Source organism: Mustela nivalis (genome assembly GCF_964662115.1).
Source record: "Mustela nivalis genome assembly, chromosome: 2".
In the NCBI taxonomy this organism is placed as follows: Eukaryota; Metazoa; Chordata; class Mammalia; order Carnivora; family Mustelidae; genus Mustela; species Mustela nivalis.
The window spans coordinates 28,576,290-28,600,897 of NC_139021.1; the positions used below are offsets into that span (position 1 = coordinate 28,576,290).

Below are 24,608 nucleotides of genomic sequence, written 5' to 3' on the forward strand. Positions count from 1 at the left end.
TTCTCACTAATTGGAAATACATCATGTTCTGAACACCTACATAGACATCAGCCTACAATAAAATATCTCTTAATTGACCTCCATTTAATTGAGGTTGGAAGTCAGAGTGGCTTAACAAACTCACTTCTGCCATATTTTATCAGTTAGAAGCTCATACTCAAAGGAAGCGGAGTTAGGCATCTTTTCTTAAATAAGAGAGTAACCACTACACTGATACTGGAGTAACTGATATTCTTTCTTCCCTTCATATAATATACTGACTGGAGACCACAGTAAGCTTCATAGTTTACTGCTAGTAGGCTACTCAGTACTATGCTGATAACAGTGCTATTTCTGCTAGTTGAGTTTTACATCACTAATACTCAGATGTAGTCATTTTAAAAACGTTATGCCAGCTGTGCTTGTCATTAAATTTTTATTATTTAATCAGTATTATGTTAATCAGTACAATCTGAATACAAAAAGAAGGAAGGGTGCCATTTCAAAGAAAACTAAACTAGATGCTTTGGAAAAGAGACATGGGTCACTAAAAAACTTGTGGCTGGTAAGGACATTTTGTTTACTTAAATTTTGTTAATATATGCATTTATCTAAGTAATTCTAGGAACAGAGAATGAAATACATGAGTGAAGAATTACTTTTGGCTTGTAGGAAACTCTGTTAACTGAAAACAAAAACTTTAGCAACAATAATAAATTATTGAATTGAGTATATCTGATATATAAGATGTTAATTTCCTGAAATGTAGACCTTTTTATACATTTTCTTATAAGACATTTTAATGATGCAGTCCATCTTATAATTTCAAATTTTAAGGATACAGATACAATAAAAATGTGCTAACAGTAACCTAAGCTGTTAATAGTCTGTAAGTGTACTGTTTTCATACCACAGGTGGATGTCTTTGGAGGCATTTAGAACATGATGTAGTGTTTCCAGTTCATTAAAAATGCTAATCATTTAGTCTAAACTTAAGACCAAGTTACTACAGTGTATTAGTTATTTCTTGCTGTGTAATATCTTACTTCAACACTTAGTGCTTTGAAACAATAAATACTCGTCATCTCATAGTTTTTGTGGGTTGGAAGTCAGAGTGGCTTAGCAAGGTGGTTTCTGTGTCAGTGTTTCTTATGAGGTTGTAGCCAAGATGTTAGCCCAGAGAGCAGTGATCTGAAGGGTCAAGGAGGGCCTTCAGATAGTTAGCTCGCCGGGTGCTGGGTATTGTCAGGAACCCTTATGTCCTTCCCACCTGGGTCTACCACGTACAGTACCACAATACAGTAGAAGAGAGAGCAAGATAGAAGATGTAACAGAATTATCTATGACCAAGCTTGAGAAGTCACAAACTCACTTCTGCCATATTTTATTAGTTAGAAGCTCATACTCAAAGGAAGCGGAGTTAGGCATCTTTTCTTAAATAAGAGAGTAACCACTACACTGATACTTACTCTGTATGCATATTGATCAAGGAGAAGGAAGGATTCACTTATAATGTTTCATTTCTTTTTAGGACACTGCTTTAGGAAAACCACGAGAAGTGTTTCGACTTCCCACAGATCTGACAGCATGTGACAATCGTCTTTGTGCATCTGTCCATTTCACATCTTCTACGTGGGTTACCTTGTCAGATGGAACTGGACGATTATATCTCATTGGTACAGGTGAACGTGGAAATAGTGCTTCTGAAAAATGGGAGGTGCGGTTTTGTTTTTGTTTTTTAGGCTTAAGCAAAGTCTTGAAAATATATATAAATTAGACCTTAGTGATTTTGAAATTACTCTTTCTGGGAGTGGTTTCCATGTGACTTCTTCATCTTTATAATAAAATGCTTTGGATTTTCTTAATTCAATTATAAATGGATACCTTTTACAAAACTGGTTTGATTTGGGGTCATGGCAGTTGTCAAGAACTGCATTCATTTGTTCAGCAAATGTCCACTGAGTGCTTTATGTATGTGTAAAGCGGTACAATAAAGTATTGGTATTGCCTCCTGCTTGATGAAGAGTTCGCCAGGAATTACGCTGGAATATCTTTTCTCCTCTACTCATGTTACATTTGCTGGTATCTTTATGGGCCCAGCATACTTCTGAGGCACCACAATGCTAGCTATCTGGTAAGTTGCCTTTGGTCAAATACTAGTTTACCAGAGTATCCCCTGCTTAGAAGAATATACTATAAAATATAGTAATGTGCCAATCTCTAAGATGCTATTTTTATTTTAGCTTTTTCTTAGGATTTTTATTTATTTGAAAGAGAGACACAGCAAGAGAAAGAACACAAGCAGGGGTAGTGGGAGAGGGAGAAGCAGACTTCCGGCAAAGCAAAGAACCCAATGCTGGGCTCAATCCCAGTGACCTGAGCCGAAGGCAGACAGGCAGACACTTAATGACTGAGCCACCCAGGCTGCTCCTTTCAGTTTTCTTAAAACAGGGTAACATTTTTAAAACTGAGGGGCAGACTAGAATTTTAATAATAGTAAGTAAGGACTTAATTTCTTTAGAGCCACAGTTTTTGAAGGTGGGAAAGAATGACCCGGAGTTATAAGTGTATTGTGATACTGCTCTTGTCTGAATCTCAGCGGGTGGTCTTTTAGTTCTGCGTAAAGAAATATGAACTTAATATATTTATATCTTAAGAAATATTTTTATCAGACCAACAAATGCCTACAAAGATCAGGTTTTTATTATTTGAGAAAAACCAAGAAGGTTGTAGAACCAAATGGCTTGCCTTTCTTACTAAGTTATATTAAATGGAATACTACCAAATTGCAATAATTCAAAAACTAAACAAAGAACGTAACAAAAACAATAAGAAAAACCATACATACACATGTGTGCACACATGTTCATAAACATGAACAATATTCAGAAACTAGAGGAACAAAGCAGAAATAAATCATACACAAATAGAAGAGATAAAGGAATCAATATTGACCAGCTCATGGCCTCTTTTGTAGAATTCTTTTCTAGGAGCCTGCTTCTAGTTCTCTTTCTTCTTTTTATGCTACTTGGACACCCTGTCGTTTTCCTTGTTTTTAAGCCAAGAGTACTGATCACTTTTCTCTATTAAACAAATAGGCATTTTTTAAAAAAAGTTCTTTCTTCAAAGAATGTTATTTGAACTTGCAACCTTTATTTAAAGGCTTTTTTTCATTTTTCTATTTACAAATTACTTGTTGTCTTGTCAGAATTCTGTGCATTCCTTCTGTGCCGCCTGCATTTGTGTATATGTACATTTTTGTATGTGTAACCTTTTTTTTTTTTTGCAGATTATGTTTAATGAAGAGCTTGGGAATCCTTTTATCATAATTCACAGTATCTCACTGATGAATGCTGAAGAACATTCAGTAACTACCTTACTTCTTCGAATAGAGAAAGAAGAATTGGATATGAAAGGAAGTGGGTTCTATGTTTCTTTGGAATGGGTCACTATCAGTAAAAAAAATAAAGGTAAAATATAACGACATTGTGAATGAATAGTGGTTGGCACCATTTAGTAGATTGTGAAATGCAGAGCTGTTCCTGTAAATGCTGTTGACTTTTTCTTGGGTAGCGTTGCTGTGATTCTAATACCTGACACCTAGTGGAATGAATAGTTTCTCTTCGGGTATGGATTATAGAAAAAATAATAATGTGCTTCCACTTATGGAAATAAAGGCTTCCAATTATGCCTTTTTATATAAAAGACATTCTTACATAATCTTAGAAGAATTTTAAGTGTGTATTTTCAATATATACAAGACTACATAAGTATATTCTTCTGTGTGTGTATATTACATAAACAAGGATTTATATATATTGTTGAATGTAAATTATAAATTACAGTGTAATCGAAATATCAAATAAATATAAATACCTAGATGGAAACAAATACCTTTATTTCCTTAAATCTTAACTGATTTTTTTCAGATCTAATTGAACTTTGCTGTTTGTTTCTACCTTCAGGAAAACAGCTGGTTTTTCTCACTTAGAATGCTTCCATCTTTAAAAAAAAAAAACCCTTGGTCTATTTGAATCTGTGTGCCAGGCTTCTAACTTGGACATTAGAAGTTATTTTTTTCCTTTATCAATTATTATTCATTTAATGGTGTATCCTTGCTTTTCACCTTGCTTATTAGTTCTTACTTGAAAACTAAGTGGATTTTTTTGTAGTTGAGAACTGAGGGAGCATGTTTCCATGATGACTGTCTGCCGTTTTTCTTAGTTTTTATTAATTTACTAATTTAATTTATGAATCTTAAATTGTAGCTAATCCTTGAACAACAGAGGTTTGAGCTGTGCAGCTCCATGTATATGTGGTTATTTTTTTATAAACAAAGAACAGCACTGCAAATTTATTCATGATTTCCTGAATAACACTTTCTTTAACTTATTTTATTATAAGAATGTAGTATGTAATACTTATATAAAATACATGTTAATCGACTGTTTTGGTTATCAGTAAAGCTTCCAATCAACAGTAGTTAAATTTTGGGGGGAAGTCAAAAGTCATACACAGATTTTTGACTACACAGAAGACTGGTGTCCCTAACCTTTATATTGTTCAACAGTTAACTGTGAATTATAATCCAATAAAGGCTATTAGTGTCTGTTTTCTAAGAGGACTTTTTATTTTTAAATGAACATGTGTATATGTACATACCTGTACATGTACATGTGTGCATATTGTGTGTGTATATACATATATGTGTAACAGAATAGTTTATAAGTAAGTTGAGTAAACTTCCTAGATTTTTTTTTCTGTGAACCGTTTAATATAATTTTTTGTTTTTCTCAGTGTTGTAGTTTAATTTCTGGAGGAACATAGCAACTTAAAACTTTAGGTATTGGAAAACTTTCTGTACAGGTCTAGATGGTAACCATACAATTTATATCACAACAACTCAGTTATGCCACTGTAGTCCAAAAGTAGCTGCAGATAAGATATAAATAAATGAGAAAAGCTGTATTCCAATAATACTTTATTTATGGACATTTGAATTTTATATAGCTTTAACATGTATTTAAATAGTATTATTTTGATTACTTTTAGTCATTTAGAGAAGTATAAAATTCATTGTTAGCCCACAGACCATATAAAAATATGCATAAACTAAGCTTTTTCTCCACTGGCCGTACTTTGCCAATCTCTACTTTAGATAAGAGAAACTTTAAATTTTTTATTAAGGGATATAACTCGACAACTTACAGAGAAATCATGATGCATACTTTTCCTCCTGTTCTCTGGTTCTGTGGCAGCTGTATCTCAGTTCACGGTAACTTACCTGAGTATAGTGACACTCTGCTCAAGCTTCACCACCTGCATTTCCTTCGCTTTATGTCCTTGCCTCTACTGGACAGATATAATTAGACTCACTTTTCTTTTTATCTCCCAAGGTTGTAATTATAGGAGTATGAATCTCCCCATGGCTTAATTTTTCTCTCATTACTCTTCTTAATGTTTCATTCCTTTCACCCTCCCCCAAGTATTATTAATATAATAGTTATTCTTTTCCTTTTTTCTTTTTAATGAACATAGCAGTACTTTTGTAAACTGTGTTGAGTGGAACATCTGATAAATTATGTTTTGTGGTCAAATAAATTTGAAAATGTGGGTGTATAATATCCCTATTATACATTAAACGTGTTAGAGGATTTAGAAATTTTGAGTAAAGGAGAATGTAATTTTAATCAGGCATTTCCCAACTTATTTAATCATGGAGTTCACTGAAATTCACCTGTTATTTTCTCTTGCACATATATTAGGAAAAGCCACCCTGTAAACTATGTAGTATCTTTCTTTGCCTTGCATCTACTGTGTAGGAAGTATGTTAGCTCATTCATAAATTTATAGGTCTGTTCCTAAATATGTATGAAGTGAATGTAGGTGAAGATTTAGAGGGGAAAATGACAGATACTTTAGAACAGATTGTATCATCATTTAGAACATGTGACATTGAGTTGTGATCTTTGAGTACTCATTGTGAAGCTTACTTGTTAACAAGTACAACCCACTTTAAGAGAGTAACAGTATAAGTAAAGATGTGGACTCAACTGAAATGTTTGAGTACTGTAAAAAATCCCACCTATCTTCGAGAATAAATTCAGTTATTTTACAAGAGGTTTTCATGATACAGTTAATTTTCTTCTTTTATATTTTGTATCTTAAATTTTCTGTTTTAAAATTAAGTATCATTATGCTTGATTACAGTTGGCATGTAGATCTGTCTGTGTGTATAAAAATCATTTCTACCATAAACATTTCATTTTAGGGAAACCCATTTATCAATAGCTAGAATAGGCAGAAAAATAGTCCACACCATACCTTTCCTTTATCCTTAGTGTGGCTCTTTTCAGAAGATGCCTATCATGTACCTGCTGGGAAAGTAGACAGGACATAGTAAAGGAAAAGGTAGATCCATCCGAAGCTGGTATTTCAGGTAAGTTAGTTACTTTCAAAGTCTAGAGCACTGTTGTCCAGTGAAAATGTCTGCCAAGTGGACATATTTTACATATGTGCCATTTAATACAATAGCAGCTAGCCATATGTGTGGCTGTTGAGCGTTTGAATGAAATGTGACTAGTGTGCCTCAAGAACTGAATTTTAAATTTCACTTAATTTTTATTAAATAGCCACTATGGCCAGTAGTATGCTACTTTTTACATTGGAAAGCACAATCTAGAGCAGATTTCATCAGACCTTGTATTTTAAAGTAGGTGTGTATTTGCAGAAAATTAGGTTCTAAATCTTTTTATCCCTTTGAAAAAACTCTTAGTGGCATGCCTTTTAATAGTACACTTAAAATACTTAATTAAAACTAATCTACAAATACCTCTATAATATAGTGTTTTATTTGTAATTTTTTTATTCTAAACTACTTTGTTTTCTTACAGATACTAACAAATATGAAATTATTAAGCATGATACTCTCCGTGGAAAGTCAGTGCCACATTATGCGGCTATTGAGCCCGATGGGAAGGGTCTGATGATTGTCTCCTACAAGTCCTTCACATTTGTTCATACTGGTCAAGATCTTGAAGAAAATAAGAATGAGACCATGTCAGAGAAAATCAAAGGTAATTTTACTCTTTCCCTTCATAGAGCTTGTATGTGTTTATACAACACACATTTATGGCTGGTTTATCTTCCTGGTTAGGTTTTGGCTTCTATTAGGACAAGACAGGTTTTTAATTTTATTTCCCTTTATACTCGTCGTAATAGTCTTTTGTAAAATATGCTATTTAAATAGTATGAACTGTTTTAATTAGTAACTTAATTACCAAAAATATTTTTAAAAAATCTATACATTAGGGGCGCCTGGGTGGCTCAGTGGGTTAAAGCCTCTGCCTTCGGCTCAGGTCATGATTCTAGGGTCCTGGGATCGAGCCTCACATTGGGCTCTCTACTCAGCAGGGAACCTTGCTTCCTTCTCTTTCTCTGCCTGCCTCTCTGCCTACTTGTGATCTCTGTCTGTCAAATAAATAAATAAAATCTTTTAAAAAAATTTTCTGTACATTAGCTTACCTGATAAGATGTTTAATAAATACCTACTAAATGAATAAATGATGTCTCTGTTATTGGTGTTTGAGAAGCTAGCATATTAGTATTGAAAATATTAATCTTTTAAAAAGTTAAATGCTATTGATTTTAGGTTTATACTAAGGTATATGTTCTTAACTTTTAGTACTAAGCTGGAAAAAATTTCTTGAGGGCAAAATCACCAAGTTTTCCAATGTTAAATGAGTAAATGGGTGAAGGTAATGTTTTAAAATGAAGACAATAATAAGGTCTTTCAAAAGAAATTTGTATTTACTGGGGCGCCTGGGTGGCTCAGACAGTTGAGTGTGGACTCTTGGTTTTGGCTCAGGTTATGAGCTCAGAGTCCTGGGATAAAGCCCTGCTTCGGCTCTGCACTCATCAGGGAGTCTAGTTGAGTGTTCGCTCCCTCTCCCGTTCTCCTGGCGTTCACTCTCTCAAATAAATACATCAAAAATAAATAAATAAATAAAAATTCTATTTCCATACAAAGAATATGTACTCTTATATTCAAGAGAATATCACTCTAATAGCACTATTCATATTTCTGATGTTTATTAATCCAGAGAATAGTATATTTTACTGAACAGAGAGTTTCATAGTATTTAAGTTATACATATTAATCTTTGAATGTGCCTTTTTGTTAATTATATAAAATCAAAATTAGTTGCACTATTTTTATCTAGTTAGAGTTTCCTAGACAAAAGTCCTTCAAAAAGCATTTGAAAATAATAACATAATAAATTTTAAAAAATATTTTCCCCAGGTTTATAGATATATGCACCTTTGAATATGAGAGTTGTGCTTGGTGCCTTTTATTTAGCTTCCCAACAACTTGATTTCTTCATATGCAATGCGTTTTTTGTTAGATATCTCTAAGATCCCTTTCCAAATAAATTCTGTTCTGCCTTAATTGTAGTAGTAAAGTCTTCCAGAGCTTAGTCAAAACAGCTATCATATCTCCAGACCACTTGCCCTTTAGAACTCTTGGTGAGCAATTGCAAAGGAGTGAAAGAGTGTTTTAATCTTTGGAACCATTTTACCTAGTAGCGGAGACACCCATGTGGTTCCAAGACAGCTGGTATCCTGGGAGGGACACAACATCTTTTTAAATCACTACCTACCAGTTCAGGTATTGTTTTTCTTCTTTTTCACATTAATATTGAACTCCTCAATACATTATTTTGTCATTTCTTCCCTTTCACTGTGAACCTCAAATTGCCTGTATTTTTCTGTTTTTCTACTAAACAGCCTTTACTTGTAAATGACAAATGTAATTTTTTTTCAAATTATGGATAATTTGTTAATTATAGCATGCATTCATAAAAATAGTCTTCTGAGAATATATACTGGTTTCATTTTCTGTAAACATCAAGAAGACTGATATTGTCTGTTGCCTATTTGGTGTTGTCATAATGGTATAAGTAATAGCATTTTCTTTTCTTTTCTTTTCTTTTTTTTTTTTTAATTAAGATTTTTATTATTTATTCAACAGAGATAAAGAGCACAAGTAGGCAGAGCGGCAGGCAGAGGGAGAGGGAGAAGCAGGCTCTCCACTGAGCAAGGTGCCTGATGCAGGGCTCAATCCCAGGGTCCTGGATATGACCTGAGCCGATGGCAGCCGCTTAACGGACTGAGCCACCCAGGTGCCCCAGTAGCATTTCCTTTGAAAGACTTAAGATGTGGGGTGCCTGGGTGGCTCAATTAAGCATCTGCCTTTAGCTCAGATCATGATCGGGCTCCCTGCTCAGTGGGGAGCCTGCTTTTGCTTCTCCCTCTGCCATTCCCCACATTGGTGTGCTCTGGCTCTTACTCTCTAATAAATGAAATCTTTTTTTAAAGAAAAGACTTAAAACTTGATTTCTAAAAACACAGGCATTCAGCAATCAACAATTGAGGAAATTATTTAGTTGTTTGTATGATTTTTAGTGGAGAGAGGTTTAAAAAATTCTGGCTTTCCCTTTAGTCTACTTCTATGGCCTTTAATTTTTACTAAAAACCATGATTTTGTAGACTCTTCCTCATTCCATATCTATCAGAATTTATCCATGGAGTCATGGTTACATATAAACTGCCTTGTTAATTTTTGTGGTAGACAGAAAATTCAGTGAAACAGATTACTTGCCTTAAGGAGTTTATAGTTATCAATCTTTTAAGCTACAGTTGAAACTTACAGTGAGTTTATATTAAAAGTACTTCTAAAAAGGTGAGAGAGAGGTTCTGAGAGCCAGCTTAAAGGAATGTGATACAAGCTAGAAATTAATCCAAAGTAAAATTTTATACTAAAAATTTATTAATTTTTATATTTCTATATATCATGCTTGTTAGAGTTTATTAAACGTCAAATAGAAGTGACCCTTTAAGAAGATATATCATACTTAATGTTATATCTTCAAGCATATCTAGTACTCACAGTTTTTACACAAAACTGAAAAATAAAAAAACTAGTAACCCCCAAACAAGAATAGTAACCCACATTTGTTGAGGGTTTATGGTATATTTAATAACAAGATTGATAATAAATATTTTATCTGTATTAACTCTTAAATTTTAATAGTTCTAAGAGATATGTAAGATTTTGTTCCTTTGTTTTGCTGATTAGAAAAAAGAGGGTCAGAGATGAATTGCATGCCAAAATTAATAAATGGTTGAGCCAAGGTTCAGATCTATGACTAGTCAACTCTGGAGTACTAGTTCCTAACCCCTATATTATACTTCTTTGTAATGAGCATGTGGACAGATTAATGTTTATGGATATCATTAAGCAAAAGTTTATTCTTTTTGTACTTAAGCCCTGTTTTTTTTCTTATTTCATGTTTGTGGTGTGAAGGGTTTTAAGGTATTTCTTCAGTAACTGGCTTTTTAGAAGATAAGCCAAAGAGATCAAGAAGGAGGTGAAGAGAGGATTCATTGGGAACTTAACACAAATACACTGATAGCCCTTGAATTCCCTATGAAATTGCTTTCATGCAACAAAGTTGTGGGATAGAATAGCTAGTTCCTTTGTAAATAAATAATACCTTTTATTTTTGTATGGATTTGTATCTCACCAAGTAGTGGTCTCCTATGTCACAGAGTTACATCATTAGGGCAAGTCAAGGCAGTGGTGAAAGTTTCACACAGCGGTTCACGACATATGTGTCATTCTTTAGAACTAGAAATGCACTGTGTGTGTGTATGTGTGTGAAGAGAAGAGTAAGGAGCAGGAAAAGAGGGGAACTGGGAGGAAGGGAGAGAATGAATGGGGATAAAGGATTGCTCTTATTAGTATTTTATGGGTGTTTATGTCCCTGGAACATTAGGTAAGCCTGTAAGAGGAAATGTCAGGTGCAATTATTATAACTCTGAAAATTCCCCAAAGAGATCTGTATGTGTTTGTTTATAAATAATTTTTTTTGTGAGATCACTAGAAATTATGCTAAGATTTTTTTAGATAGGTATTCTTTTTTATGCTCTAGTCCCTAATTTTATGTACTCTATTCATACTTTTTTTATTACATCATGTATTTTTCTTTTTCTGACAGAACCTCTATATTACTGGCAACAGACTGAAGATGATTTGACAGTAACAGTACGGCTTCCAGAAGGCAGTTCTAAGGAGGACATTCAAGTACAGTTTTTGCCTGAGCACATCAACATTGTGCTGAAGGGTCGGAGGTTTCTGGAAGGAAATCTCTATTCATCTATTGATCAAGAAAGCAGTACATGGATAATTAAAGAGAATAATAGGTATATGTAGACAGTTGTATTTATATTTGAATTTCTGGGTTTTTTTGTTTTGTTTTCTGTTTTTTTTTTATCCTTTCCACAGTGGTTACACCAAAGTTGAATACTATAATAGGTCTGTCTATATTGCTGATTCATTTCTTAAGATAGATTAAAAATGGAGTTACTGTATCAAAAAGTATAATTATTAGTAACATTAAAGATGATACTGTAGTCATTGTTTACATTCTGTGGTAGAACTTTTCATTACCAGCTCTGAATAAAATTATAACAATATTAACAGTAATAATAGATAAAAATGTTTTTGTTTTTAATGAGAGAGCCTGTATACAAGTTGGGGTAGGGCAGAGGAAGAGGGAGAAGCAGACCACCCACTGAGCAGGGAGCCCTGTGCAGTACTCAAATCCCAGGACCCCAGGGTTATGACCTGAGTCAATGGCAGACACTTAACCTACTGAGCCACACATGTGGCCCTAAAATGGTTATTTATTTTAATTAATACTTAAAATTTTTTAACTAATTTTCTTTTATTAATTTGTTTCCCAACTAGATAATAATTCTGTTCTTTAAATTTTAAGATATATAAAGGGTAAACAGTACGAAGGCTCCCTTGAGCCCAGGCCCTCCAGTCACCCTTCTCCCCATAACCACTATTACTAGTTTCCTTCTACAGGTGTTTTAGGCATATTCAAGCAGATTTATATTTTCTTGAACAAAAAAGATTTCAACATAACTGTATATAGTTTTTTACAGCTTACTTTTGTTGACTTTCAACAGTTAATCTTGGATAACTTTCCATAAAGTATACCTAGTAATTTATTCTCCTTTGTGGTTATTTATGGTATTTTATTCTATCAACCGCACAATCATTTTTTAAAAATGGTCCTATATTATGGATATTTTGACTGTTTGAAATCTTTTGGTACAATGAATGACTTTCTAGGGGTGCCTGAGTGGCTCAGTGGGTTAAGCCTCTGCCTTCGGCTCAGGTCATGATCTCAGGGTCCTAGGATTGAGCCCCGAGTCTGGCTCTCTGCTCAGCAGGGAGTCTGCTTCCCCCCTCTCTCTCCATCTGCTTCTCTGCCTACTTGTGATCTCTCTGTCAAATAAACAAATAAGATCTTTAAAAAAAAAACAACAATGAATGACTTTTTGGATGATTCAGTAGCTTCACTGAGTGAGACAGGTGTCAAACTCAATGAATTCTACATATAAAATCTGAATTTTATCTATAAAAACCTCAGTTAAAAGGAATATGTAAAACAAATAGGTAAAGGTTGAGTGTCTTATAAAACTATAACCTTTGCTTCTGCTTTTAGTCCCCTTTGGAAATTTGTTGCCCCAGATCCTTTCCACATTCCTCAGGTATTTGGATTAATAAAATTACTCTTTTATTATAAATTAAGAGTTAGTAATCACAACATTCTGTGATAAAAAGGGTCAAATTTGGTCAGAAGTGGGTTAAAATTAGATATTTTTACCTTAAATATAATTTTCAATTTGTAATACAAGACCCATTTGGATCTCTGGTATGAGTCTAAATTCTGAGAGTCAAAAAAATGGTGTCTGTTTAAGTTTAAGCTTTATCTTTTTAGATCCTGAATTCATTTTATTCATGGGGAAGTTTGGTGACTTGGTTATATTTTCTTTTTTAATGCAGTAAGAAAAATAGATTCGTGAGTAAATGATGTCATTTATGGTTTATTAAGAATTATTGAACTCTTCAGTATTCAGTAAATTCAATGATAAAGAATAATGATTTCTGTGAATCTGATCCCTTGTCTTTCTGTTTTGGCACATGGATTTTTCTTAAGCTGTTCTACTAATTCTTGGCTAACCAGTTTTAATCATGGTATATTTAAATAATCTTGTAATTCTTCCAACATTTTTCATAATCAGTCCTGCAAATGTTTATGAAAGCACTTTTATTGTAATTCTAATTAAAGTATATTACTCTTCTAGTGGGAGAGTGAAAAGTTGATCTGAGCTAGATTAAATTCAATCTCATGGACGTGGTAGTTTTCAGAAATTCAACCTTCAAGGTGATAAAAGTCATTTATAGAATCTTTACCAACAGTCTTACAACTTCTTTTTTAAGAATACCATACTTATTAACACATCAAGTTATGAGTAGGTACCTGATTTTGCTAACAGTTTATCCATTTACCTGGATAATAAAGATTTACCTGGATAATAAAGAACCTTGGAATCTATTGTTTCTGGTAATCACCCATCTGATTAGGGTTGGGTCACCACAGTCAAGCACATTGGCTTTTTGCTTCATTCTTTGTGAACTTTGACATGCTAACACACTGAATTCCTAACAGAGTCTCGTAAAATTACTCTTTCCTAATTTTATTTTATTTTTAATTGAAGTATAATTAATATACAGTATTGTATTAGTTTCAGTTTTATAATACAATGATTCAGCAATTCTGTACTTAATGGTTATCATGATAGGTATAACCTATTTTTTAACATCTTTTAAAAACTTAGTTAGAAGGTTCTTTAAGAGAGGTGCCTGGGTGGCTCATTGGGTTAAAGCCTCTGCCTTGGGCTCAGGTCATGATCCCAGGGTCCTGGGATCCAGCCCCACATTAGGCTCTCTGCTCAGTGGGGAGCCTGCTTCCTCCTCTCTCTCTGCCTGCCTCTCTGCCTACTTGTAATCTTTGTCTGTAAAATAAATAAATAAAATCTTTTTTAAAAAATAAAGGCTCTTTAAGAAATATTTTATATCACCACATTCTATTTAAACATATGAGATTTGAGGGTAGCATTTATAAATTGGCAAACCAGCTGTAACATATTATTAATAGAAGTCAGGAAGCAGTAACCCAGCAAAGCAAGATCTAGAGTTCAGCATTTAATACCTGAGTATTGTTTTCCCATTAAATTTGAGGTACTTGTGGGGCGCCTGGGTGGCTCAGCGGGTTAAAGCCTCTCCCTTCGGCTCAGGTCATGATCCCAGAGTTCTGGGATCGAGCCCCGCGTCGGGCTCTCTGCTCAGCAGGGAGCCTGCTTCCTGCTCTCTCTCTCTCTCTCTCTGCCTGCCTCTCTGCCTACTTGTGATTTCTGTCAAATAAATAAATAAAATATTTAAAAAAAAAATTTGAGGTACTTGATTACAATTTTATATTACAAAAAATAATTACAGTGACATGTTGGTGGTGTCATTGGTTTAAAAACATGATTCTCTGTACCTGGTTAAATTATTCATATAATAAGAGTAAAATAAAATAAAATATAAAATAAATTAAATAAGAGTATTTTTTAATAACGTTCCGTCTCACTTTGGAAGGATTTATTAACGAGTCTAGGTTATTATGTTATATGTTCTTTTTTGCTTGGATGATAGGATATGATACTAGTTTCAAAATGTAGAAATGAAGTTGTGCTAAAAGGGTTGCACGAAGTGTGCGATTTAAAGATGTTTCACAAATTCTTTATCAATGAGATTGTATGAACTCTAGATAGCAACTGACGACAAACAGTACTTCTGTATTCTGGTCATGGTAAACTTTCTTCAGTAATTATTTACATATATTCATTCAAAGTGGCAGAATAGTACAGTAATGCGGAACTTGGACTTGGAGTCAGACTGCTTTCCTAGCTTGTAACTTTGGCAAGTTACTTAACCTCTCTAGTCCTTTTATTTTTTTTTCTTACTTGTGAAATGAAGATGAAAATAATACTTTATTTGGTTGTCATGAGCAACTGATGAGTTGAAAACACCTGAAATGCTTGACAGCACCTGGCATATGGGAAGATTAAGTATGCGTCGCTGTCATGATTCTTCTTCATTGCCATCATCATTTTCGAGATAACCTTTCTCTTAGAGACTGTATTATTGTAGTAATTTTTAGTGCTAATGATAGGAACTCATTACATAGAAAAGATATTTTGTATTGTCTCTTAAAATAAGCAGTTTCAGAAAAATGTAAACTGCTGTAATTAATTCATGAGGTGGTGATAATAACAGCCTTGAAAAAGAATAACTGATAGGTTTGCATGTTCTATTTGATAATTATGATAATAGTTATGATTGTGCCCTTGCAATTTTTCCTTGCAGTTGTGTTCCAGGGCACGGGTTAGTGGCACACGTGTACCAGAGATGGCACATGGAAAGGTTGCTTTCCTATGGAACAGCTACCACCACCCCCGCTTCTTTGTGTTACAGCAACAGCTACTCCTAAAGCAGCTTACGTGAATTTCCCTTGCTATTCAAGAGGCACTTGGACATCTCCTGTCACCACAGTCTGCACTGACTCAACTCTTTCCCCTTCCTGCTGCATCAAACCTTAATCCTAGGATTCACTGATAGGCCCTTTTTAGCGTATTTGGAATTTGTGTTTAATGGCTTAAAAGTATGTAATTAGATTTTCAGTTGATAGAGACCAAATTAACAACTTCTTTTCTCCTAAAGAGTTATCAAAGTTATTTCCACTTTCTTTTCAGTTCTTTAAAATATGTATTTTAAAAATTAACATTTGTATAGATCTAAGTTGCCTGATGTTTTACATTAATAATTATATATCATGACTACTAGTTTGGGGACATGAAACTATTTTTTGGCTCCATGCACAAGGAGGTACCTTTAGTTATAGTCTCTGTGCAGTTAACGTTATGTGCCCACTTCAGTCATTACCCTCATCACCACCACCATTCGAATGCTTAGTAAAAGAGCTCATGGATCCATGCTGCTTATTCGTCACTTACTTCCACTAACACACTGCAGACCTGGACTACAACAGTACTTTCTAGGTGGTCTCACTCTTGCCAGTCAATCTTCTCATCAGGCCATTTGACATACCACTTCCAGTGATATTTTTTTTGTTTGTTTATTAAGTATAAGTTATTTACCCTTGGATTACAGATTTTCCATCCATATTCCAGTAGGCAGTACTAAAACTAACACGTTTTGTAAAAATCTCTGGCTGAACACCAAAGCGGGGGATAAATTCAGTGGAAGATTCTTCTGTTTGGTGTTGATTATATAATTTGTATAGTTGCTCAATGTAACATTACTTTCCTTGTTTAACTTCTAGCTTGGAGATTTTCTTGACTAAAAAGAATGAAGGACTAACATGGCCAGAGCTAGTGGTTGGTGATAAACAAGGAGAGTTTATAAGAGACTCGGCACAGTGTGCTGCAATAGCTGAACGTTTAATGCATTTGACCTCTGAAGAACTGGTAAGCAATTGCAGTAGTAGTGTCATTTTCCAAAGGCCCAGAAGTATGTGAGGATTATGCCATGTTTTTCAAACATTATTTTACATTTGATAATGTTAGAGACACAGATTAGGCACTAAGGAGTGGTGTTTGACTATAGCTTAAAATTCTAATACTCATTCCTTACACTACATGAATACATGTATGTGTGGAGTCGTTGTATAAGGTGGGTGTTCATGTATGTATGTATCTCTATGTACATATGTATATACACACATATATTCACACATATACACACATAAATATATATATTCTCCTTTGGAGAATCAGTATACCAAGACAGGTATGGACAAAAATTATGATCTAATAATCTACTTGTCATCATTGAAATATTTTAGGTTATCTTAGACTATCACTAGGGATAAAAATGTATACTATAATTAATTTTAATTCTCAAAGTAATTCATTGCAGTGATTATAATAATCACTACTCATTTAACTATGAGATTTTGTTGAAGTGTTCCAGTCTGATAACTTTTAAGATAATGTTAAAAATTTGAATAAAGCATACTAGAATTTCAGTTATATGTTTATTCACCAAAAATTATATCAGCACATGTAAAATATCTGACTTATTGCCACTTGGAGTTAGAACGATGAGGAAAAAACTGTATGAAGACATAGTTGTACTATAGGGTTAATTGAATCCTAAAATAGGAAGGAAATTAGAATATTGAAAGTAAATGTCTCTGTCAAAAAGAAAGGATGGCCAAAATGGAGAAATCAAGTTTCATGTCTGCCAGCAGTAAATTAAAATTTCAGGAATCACTAGAGTTTATGTGTAAGACCATGAAATTTTAAATTCATAGTCCTGGTGTTACAATAAGCCATGCAGACTGCTTTGCCCTGTTATGTTCCTTAAGCAAGTATTTATTGTGTTGTACTCTGGAATAAAATATATAATATTATATTATAATATAGTTACAGTAGTGGAGTTTTGTGGGGTTTTTTATGTTAGGAGGTTTGTTTTGATATCGTAGATTATTGCTGTTAACTGCCTTTTAAACTTGATTATTTCAAATGAAGATTGGTCTGTACGAGTAAGTTATTTATGGCTGAAAACCAATATGTTTGTTACATTTTATAAAAAGACAGAATCTTATTATCTGCAACTGAAGGCTGTCTCATGTGTTTCAAATCTTTATACTTTTTCTTGCCATTCTGCTTTGGTTAGAACCTTTAATCCATTGGAGAATAGAAATGATGAATAGTGAATGCAGATATTCTTGCCTCATTTGTAATCTTAGAAAAATAACTGAATATTTCACTGTTAAGTATTATGGGTTTTTGTCATGACGAGAACATATTCTTCAATTTGTTAAACTGAGTGTTTTGAATCATGAAAGGCTATAGAATTTTGTTAAATACATTTTCTTTTTTTGTGGTTTATAAACCCAAATTGGTCATGATGTATTATCCTATTTACATATTACTGGTTTGGATTTGCTAAATGTTATTGAGGACTTTTGCATCTATATTTAGGAGGAATATTGATCTGTAGTTTTCGTTTTGTCTTTTTACTGTCGTTATCCAGTTTTGATATCCGGGTAGTGCTGATGTCAAAGATGAGTAGGGAAGTGTTTACTGCTTGTTCTAGTTCTGGAAGAGATTGTATAGAATTGGCACTATTTCTATAAATATAGAATTTACCAGTGAGACCATCTAGATTGGAGTTTTCTTTTTTGGAGGTTTTTAACCATGAATTTAATTTATTAGGTATAGCAATTATTTTGGGCATCTATTTCCATTGTTTTTTGTTGTTGTTTTTTCAGTTTCCAATTTCATTTCTGTTATTACGTTATTTTCTCCTTTTTCCTTACTTTGGATTTATTTTGCTCTATTTTTAAACATGAAAGTTTAGATGATGGCTTTTTTAACCCACTTTTCTATTGAAGATACTTAATGCTATGTACTTCATTCTAAACAGTACTTGACCTTCATCCTCCCAAATTTCAGCCTATCGTCTTAACCCCTTTAAGGCTTGATTTGATTTGGTACTGTATTTCCATGTTTTTTATATGCCGATATTCCTCGTTTGTTCTTACTCCTAGGCAGAACTTTTCATGAATCCCAAATGAAAGTCTAGGATGTTTATCAGGGCTTCTGTGTGGACCCTGTCCTCTAATTTTTGTCTCCCGAGCACTTCAGTAACATCAACACTCAGCTTTGGAGCCCCTTGCCTACTTCTTTCCTCTTCTCTTTTTCCAGCTGAGCTTGAAAATCTGTAAATGACACAGAGAAAGAGCAGAGTCTTGGGTTCTCTTCTCTGCAATTCCCCTTTCTCTCTAATCTTCTCCTATTAAAATCTGGCTACCTTGATGGTCCTGACCTTTTAATTTTGCCCTTTTCAGCAAAATGGAAAGGGGAAAAGGTAATGGAAAGGGGAAAGGAGGGAGAAGTGCAGAGGATACCTTCTGTGTGCTGCTGGACATCCTTAGTTCTTGAATCACTGGAAAAACGGCCCCAGCTGATTGCTGATATTGCCATCCCAGCCAAGCATAGCAACCAGGATTGTTGCCATCGATGTATAGGCTGGAGCAGACAACCACAACTAGGTGGCCCCATATCCCAGGTGGAACATGTTCAGGTTTGATAATAAAGATCTGTAACTCCCGGCCATTTAGTTTCAGAGGCTTTCTCAGGTCATTTCAGTACGTTCTCAATAACATGACAGCATTTTGGCAAATTGGGTATGTGGACATTTGGTCAGTTGTAGAATTACATTTCTGTGTATGTATGTAAATGCAATTCATCAGCTGAGCATTGTGATTCTTTTACTCTGAGGGATATAAGACCAGACAGTGATTCTTGCATTTAAGCAATGGAGATTATAAAAATTAATGATTCTATTTATCTCCACTTTTGTCTTACTAGCTATACCTCTGTTTTTGTTTGGTTGGATATTTGTATGTGTGTGTTCAGTTCTACTCCATTGTTTTCTGGCTTGCATTGTTTCTGATGAGAAATTGGCTATCCTTTGTATCTTTCTTCCTCTATTCATAATGGTTTTTTTTTTTTCCCTCCTCTGGCTACTTTCTTAAGATATTTTATTACTGCTTTTCAACAACTTCATTATAATGTGATTTGCAGTGAGTTTTTTTGATGTTTCTTTGACCTTTTTGAATCTATAGGATTATAATTTTCATCATTTATTAACCGTTTCTTCAAATTTGTTTCCATTCTTCCTGCCCCCTTCTAATTACTCATGTGTTAAGACCATTTCACGCTGTTCCACAGGTTACTGAAGTTCTGGGGGTTTTTGTTGTTGGTGGTGGTCTTTTCCTTTTTTTTGGTTCTCTCTGTGTTTCATTTTAGATGGACTATTGCTTTGTTTCAAGCTCATAGTTCTTCTGCCATGTCTCATTAGTTGCCAACCCCATCTTTTTTGGTTTCCATTTCAGATATTATATTTTCATATTTAGAAGTTCAATTTGGTTCTTTTTTTGTCTTCCATACCTCTGTCAACATATACGTGTTTTTCTTTACATCTTTGAGTCTATAGAACATGTTTACAATACCTGTTTTAATATCTTTTTCTGGTGATTTCATTATTCTGTCATTTCTCTTTCTGTTGATTAGCATTTACTGGTCATGGGCCTGAAATTTAGTTTTTAATTACTCTATAATCTTGATCTTTTTAAGAATGAAGAAATCCATTCCCTTATTGTTGAAGGTTTATTTTTTTATTTTGTTTTCTGGTCTTAAGAATCCAAATCCAGATAAAGAAAAACCTCCATGTAATGCTCAAGAGTTAGAAGAATGTGACATTTTCTTTGAAGAGAGCTCCAGTTTATGCAGATTTGATGGCAGTACATTAAAAACTACTCATGTGGTAAGTTCTTGATGATTATATTTCTAAAAATTTATGAGTAAGTACAAGTTACATGAGATGATAATTGACCAAATGTGTAATTTGCAAAGCTGGCTTGATTGGCAGTTTATTGGCTATGATCTAAAACTCATCAGTCCATGAAGTTGGGAGTTCCATACCACCATCCCCAATAAAACACTGTTTTGGTACTGTTGCATATTTGATATCTTGTGATTGGCATTTTTTCTATTCAGGTTTTTATATATAGTTACAACTAATTTCTAATAACCTTATTTTTTTTCATTTGAAATTATAAGTTTTCTTCATGTTCTTATTTCAATCTGGTTTAAAGGCTGGGTGACACTATATAATGTTATCGTTGGTGTTCTTGTGTGTATGTATATATAGTAGTTGTCCTATACATTATAGGATGCACTTTTAATACATTTTTAAAATTGCATTATTCATGATGATGCTATTTTTTAAACATCCCTTCTTTACATGAAGTCTTTTTCTATATTCAGGTGTATTCTTTAATAGAGTTACAGAAGTCAGATTAAATCTACAGTCTCATTCATGTTAGCAGTTATTACCTATGTCATTGCATCTTTACCTGCTCCTTCAGTTTTTTTGTTTGATCTTTACTAATTGGCGTACAAGATATAGGATTTTTAGTCTGTGTTTTTTTAATTTTTGACTGTTTCATAATGATTACTTTTGACTCTTTTGTGAAAAATTTTTTCCTTTATTTTGTTTTGGTGTTTCTGACTTGTGTGGTCTTCTTTATAAAATGTGTTCTTAAAGAGCATGTATGGTAGTCTCCATTATAAGTAGGTTCTGTCTTCAGAAAGTTAAGAAACATACATACAGTTCCTCATTGTATCATAGTTTTTAGAGATGATATCTGATAAAATATTTTCAGTATTTTGTACATACTCTGAAACTGTTTAATCACAATTCAGTGTTAATTGCTGGTTTAACTCCAATCATTTGTATTTTGTATAAATTGCAAAATGACCACCACAATAAGTCTAGGTAATGTTTGTCATGATACGTAGTTAGAGAATTTTTCTCTTATAATGAGAACTTTTAAGGTGTGCTCTGTTAATAATTTCAAATATGAAGTATAGTACTATTAACTGTAGTCACTGTGCTAGACTTTATAATACCCAATACTTACTTATAACTGGAAGTTTATACCTGTTGACACCCTTAATCCATCCCCCAGCCACCATCAGGTGTGAGGTGTGAAGGCATATCTCATGGTGGTTTTGATTTACATATCTTGATGCTTAATGTTGTTGAGTACCTTTTCATGTACGAGTTGGGCATCTGTAGATCTTTTTTGGAAAAAAGATCTATTTGGTTCCCTTAATCATTTTTTTTTAAGATTTTATTTATTTGACAGACAGAGATCATAAGTATGCAGAGAGGCAGGCAGAGTCAGAGAGGAGGAAGCAGGCTCCTTGCTGAGCAGAGAACCCGATGTGGGGCTCGATCCCAGGACCCTGAGATCATGACCTGAGCCTAAGGCAGAGGCTTAATCCACTGAGCCACCCAGGCACCCCCCCTTAATCATTTTTTAATTGTATTGTTTGTTTTTGACTGTATAATTATAGTTCTTTATAAATTTTGGATGTTAACCCTTTATCAGATATGATTTACAGATTTTTTTTTTTCCCAACGCAGGAGGGTTGCCTTTTCATTTTGTTGATCATTTCCTTTGCTGTTCAGAAGTTTTTTGGTTCAAAACAGTCCCGCTTGTTATTTTTGCTTTTGTTGCCTTTGCTCCAAAATATCATTGCCAAGACTAATGTCAAGAAGCTTAGTGCTTCTGTTTTTCTTTTAGGAGTTCTATGATTTCAGGTCTTAAGTTAAACTTTTTAATCCATTTGAGTGAGTTTTTGTGTATAATGTAAAGATAGTGGTCCAATTTATCCAATTTTCCCAACACTGTTTATTGAAGGGGGACTCTCCTTTCTCCATTGTGTATTCTTGGCTCCTTTATCATAAATTGAGCATATGTGGGTGGTTTTACTTCTGGACTCTGTTCCATTTCTGTGTCTGTTTTTATGTCAATACTATACTGTTTTGATTACTATAGCTTTGTAATACAGTTTGAAATCAGGAGGCGTTTTTTAATAGATTATGTTGGCTATTTGGGATCTTTGGTAGTTCCATATAAATGTTAGGATTTGTTCTGTTTCTGAGAAAAAAGCCACTGGAATTTTGATAGGAATATTATTAACTCTAAATTGCTTTGCTTAATATGGACATTTTAACAAATTTTCCAATCCATGAGCATGGAACATCTTTCCATTTATTTTTGTTTTCTTCAGCTTCTTCTATTGGTATCTTACAGTTTTCAGTGTACACATTGTTGACCTCCTTGGTTGAATTTATTCCTAATTTATTCTTTTCAGTGCAATTGTTAGTGAGATTGTTTTCTTAATTTCTATTTCCAACAGTATGTAATTAGTATATAGAAACAATGGCTTCTGTATTTTGACTTTGCATCCTGCAACTTTACTGAATTTGTTAGTTTTAACAGTTTTTTACTAGAGTCTTTAGGGTTTTCTATGTAATATGTCATCTGCAAATAGTGACAGTTTTACTTCTTCCTTTGACTTGGATGCCTTTTCTTTTTCCTGCCTAATTGCTATGCTTAGGATTTCCAGTACTATGTCGAATAAATGTGGTAAGAGTGGGTATCCTTTTCTTACTCTTTTTTTTTTTTAAAGATTTTATTTATTTATTTGACAGACAGAGATCACAAGTAGGCAGAGAGAGAGAGAGAGAGAGAGAGGGAAGCAGGCTTCCTGCGGAGCAGGGAGCCCGATGCGGGGCTCGATCCCAGGACCCTGAGATCATGACCTGAGCCGAAGGCAGCAGCCCAAACCACTGAGCTACCCAGGCGCCCCCTTTTCTTACTCTTGATCGTTGAAGAAAAGCTTTTAACTTCTCACTGTTGAGTTTGATATTAGCTGTGGGCTTGTCATCTGTGGCCTTTATAATGTTGAGGTGTGTTCCCTTTTGTACCCACTTTTTTAGAGTTTTTGTAAATGTTGAATTTTGTTGGATGCTTTTTCTGCATGTATTGAAATGATCATATGATTGTTTTCTTCATTTTATTGATGTGGAATATCATTAATTTAGAGATATTGAACCCTTGCATTTCTGAAATAAACCTCACTTGCCCTTATTCTGTGACCCTTTTTATGTGTTAATTCATTTTGTTAATATTTTGTTGAGGAGTTTAGCCTCTGTGTTTATCATCAGTATTGGCCAGCAATTTTATTTTCTTGTGGCATTTTTGTCATCAGGGCAATGCTGGCCTTATAAAATGAGTTTGGAAGTGTTCCCTCCTCTTCTATTTTTGGAAGCCTTTGAAAAAGATTGATACTAATTTTTATTTAAGTGTATGGTAGAATTCACCAGTGAAGCTGTCTTGTCCTGGACTATATAAGGAGGTTTTTGATAAACTGGTCACTTTATCCATTTCTTTAGGTTGTCCTATTTGCTCATGTATAATTGTTCATGGTAGTCTCATGATCCTTTGTATTTCTGTGGTATCCGTTGTAACTTTTTCATTTCTGATTTTGAGTTCATTCTTTTTCCTTGGCAAGTCTAAGTCTAGCTAGAGGTTTGTCAATTTTGTTTATCTTTTCTAAAGAACCAGCTTTTAGAGACTAAAAGATGGTAAAAAAAGATCAATGAGACTATCATTTATTTCTACTCTGATCTTTATTTCCTTCTTTTTTTTTTAATTTTTTATTTTTTATAAACATATATTTTTATCCCCAGGGGTACAGGTCTGTGAATCACCAGGTTTACACACTTCACAGCACTCACCAAAGCACATACCCTCCCCAATGTCCATAATCCCACCCCCTTCTCCCAAACCCCCTCCCCCCAGCAACCCTCAGTTTTTTTTGTGAGATTAAGAGTCACTTATGGTTTGTCTTCCTCCCAATCCCATCTTGTTTTTTATTTCCTTCTTTTTACTAACTTCGGGCTTTGTTCTTTTTCTCGCTCCTTGAGGTTGTTTATTTATGATTTTTTTTAATTAGTTATGATTTTTCTTGTTTCTTGAGGTAGTAATTTATTGCTATTCAGTCTTAGAAATGCTTTTGCTTCATTCCAAATGTTTTGGTGTATTGTATTTCCATTTTCTTTTGTCTCAAGGTGTTTTTTGAGTTCTCTTTTGGTTTCTTTTTGACCCATTGGTTGTTTTATAGCATGTTGTTTAATCTCCACATATTTCTGAATTTTCCGGTTTTATATTTGCAAATGATTGTAGTTTCGTACCATTGTGATCAGAAAAGTG

At 33.8% G+C, this 24,608-nt stretch overlaps 1 protein-coding gene across 1 annotated transcript in view; it reads left to right on the forward strand.

Moving 5' to 3' along the window:
• The window catches only part of NUDCD1 (NudC domain containing 1), a 78,327-nt gene that overhangs the window by 21,523 nt on the left and 32,196 nt on the right, over positions 1-24,608 (forward strand). The window contains exons 3-8 of the mRNA XM_082720015.1: positions 1,511-1,696; positions 3,269-3,449; positions 6,873-7,055; positions 11,040-11,244; positions 16,287-16,431; positions 20,177-20,302. Of these exons, the coding sequence (XP_082576141.1) occupies positions 1,511-1,696; positions 3,269-3,449; positions 6,873-7,055; positions 11,040-11,244; positions 16,287-16,431; positions 20,177-20,302 (1,026 nt within the window). The remainder of the gene's footprint in view (positions 1-1,510; positions 1,697-3,268; positions 3,450-6,872; positions 7,056-11,039; positions 11,245-16,286; positions 16,432-20,176; positions 20,303-24,608) is intronic.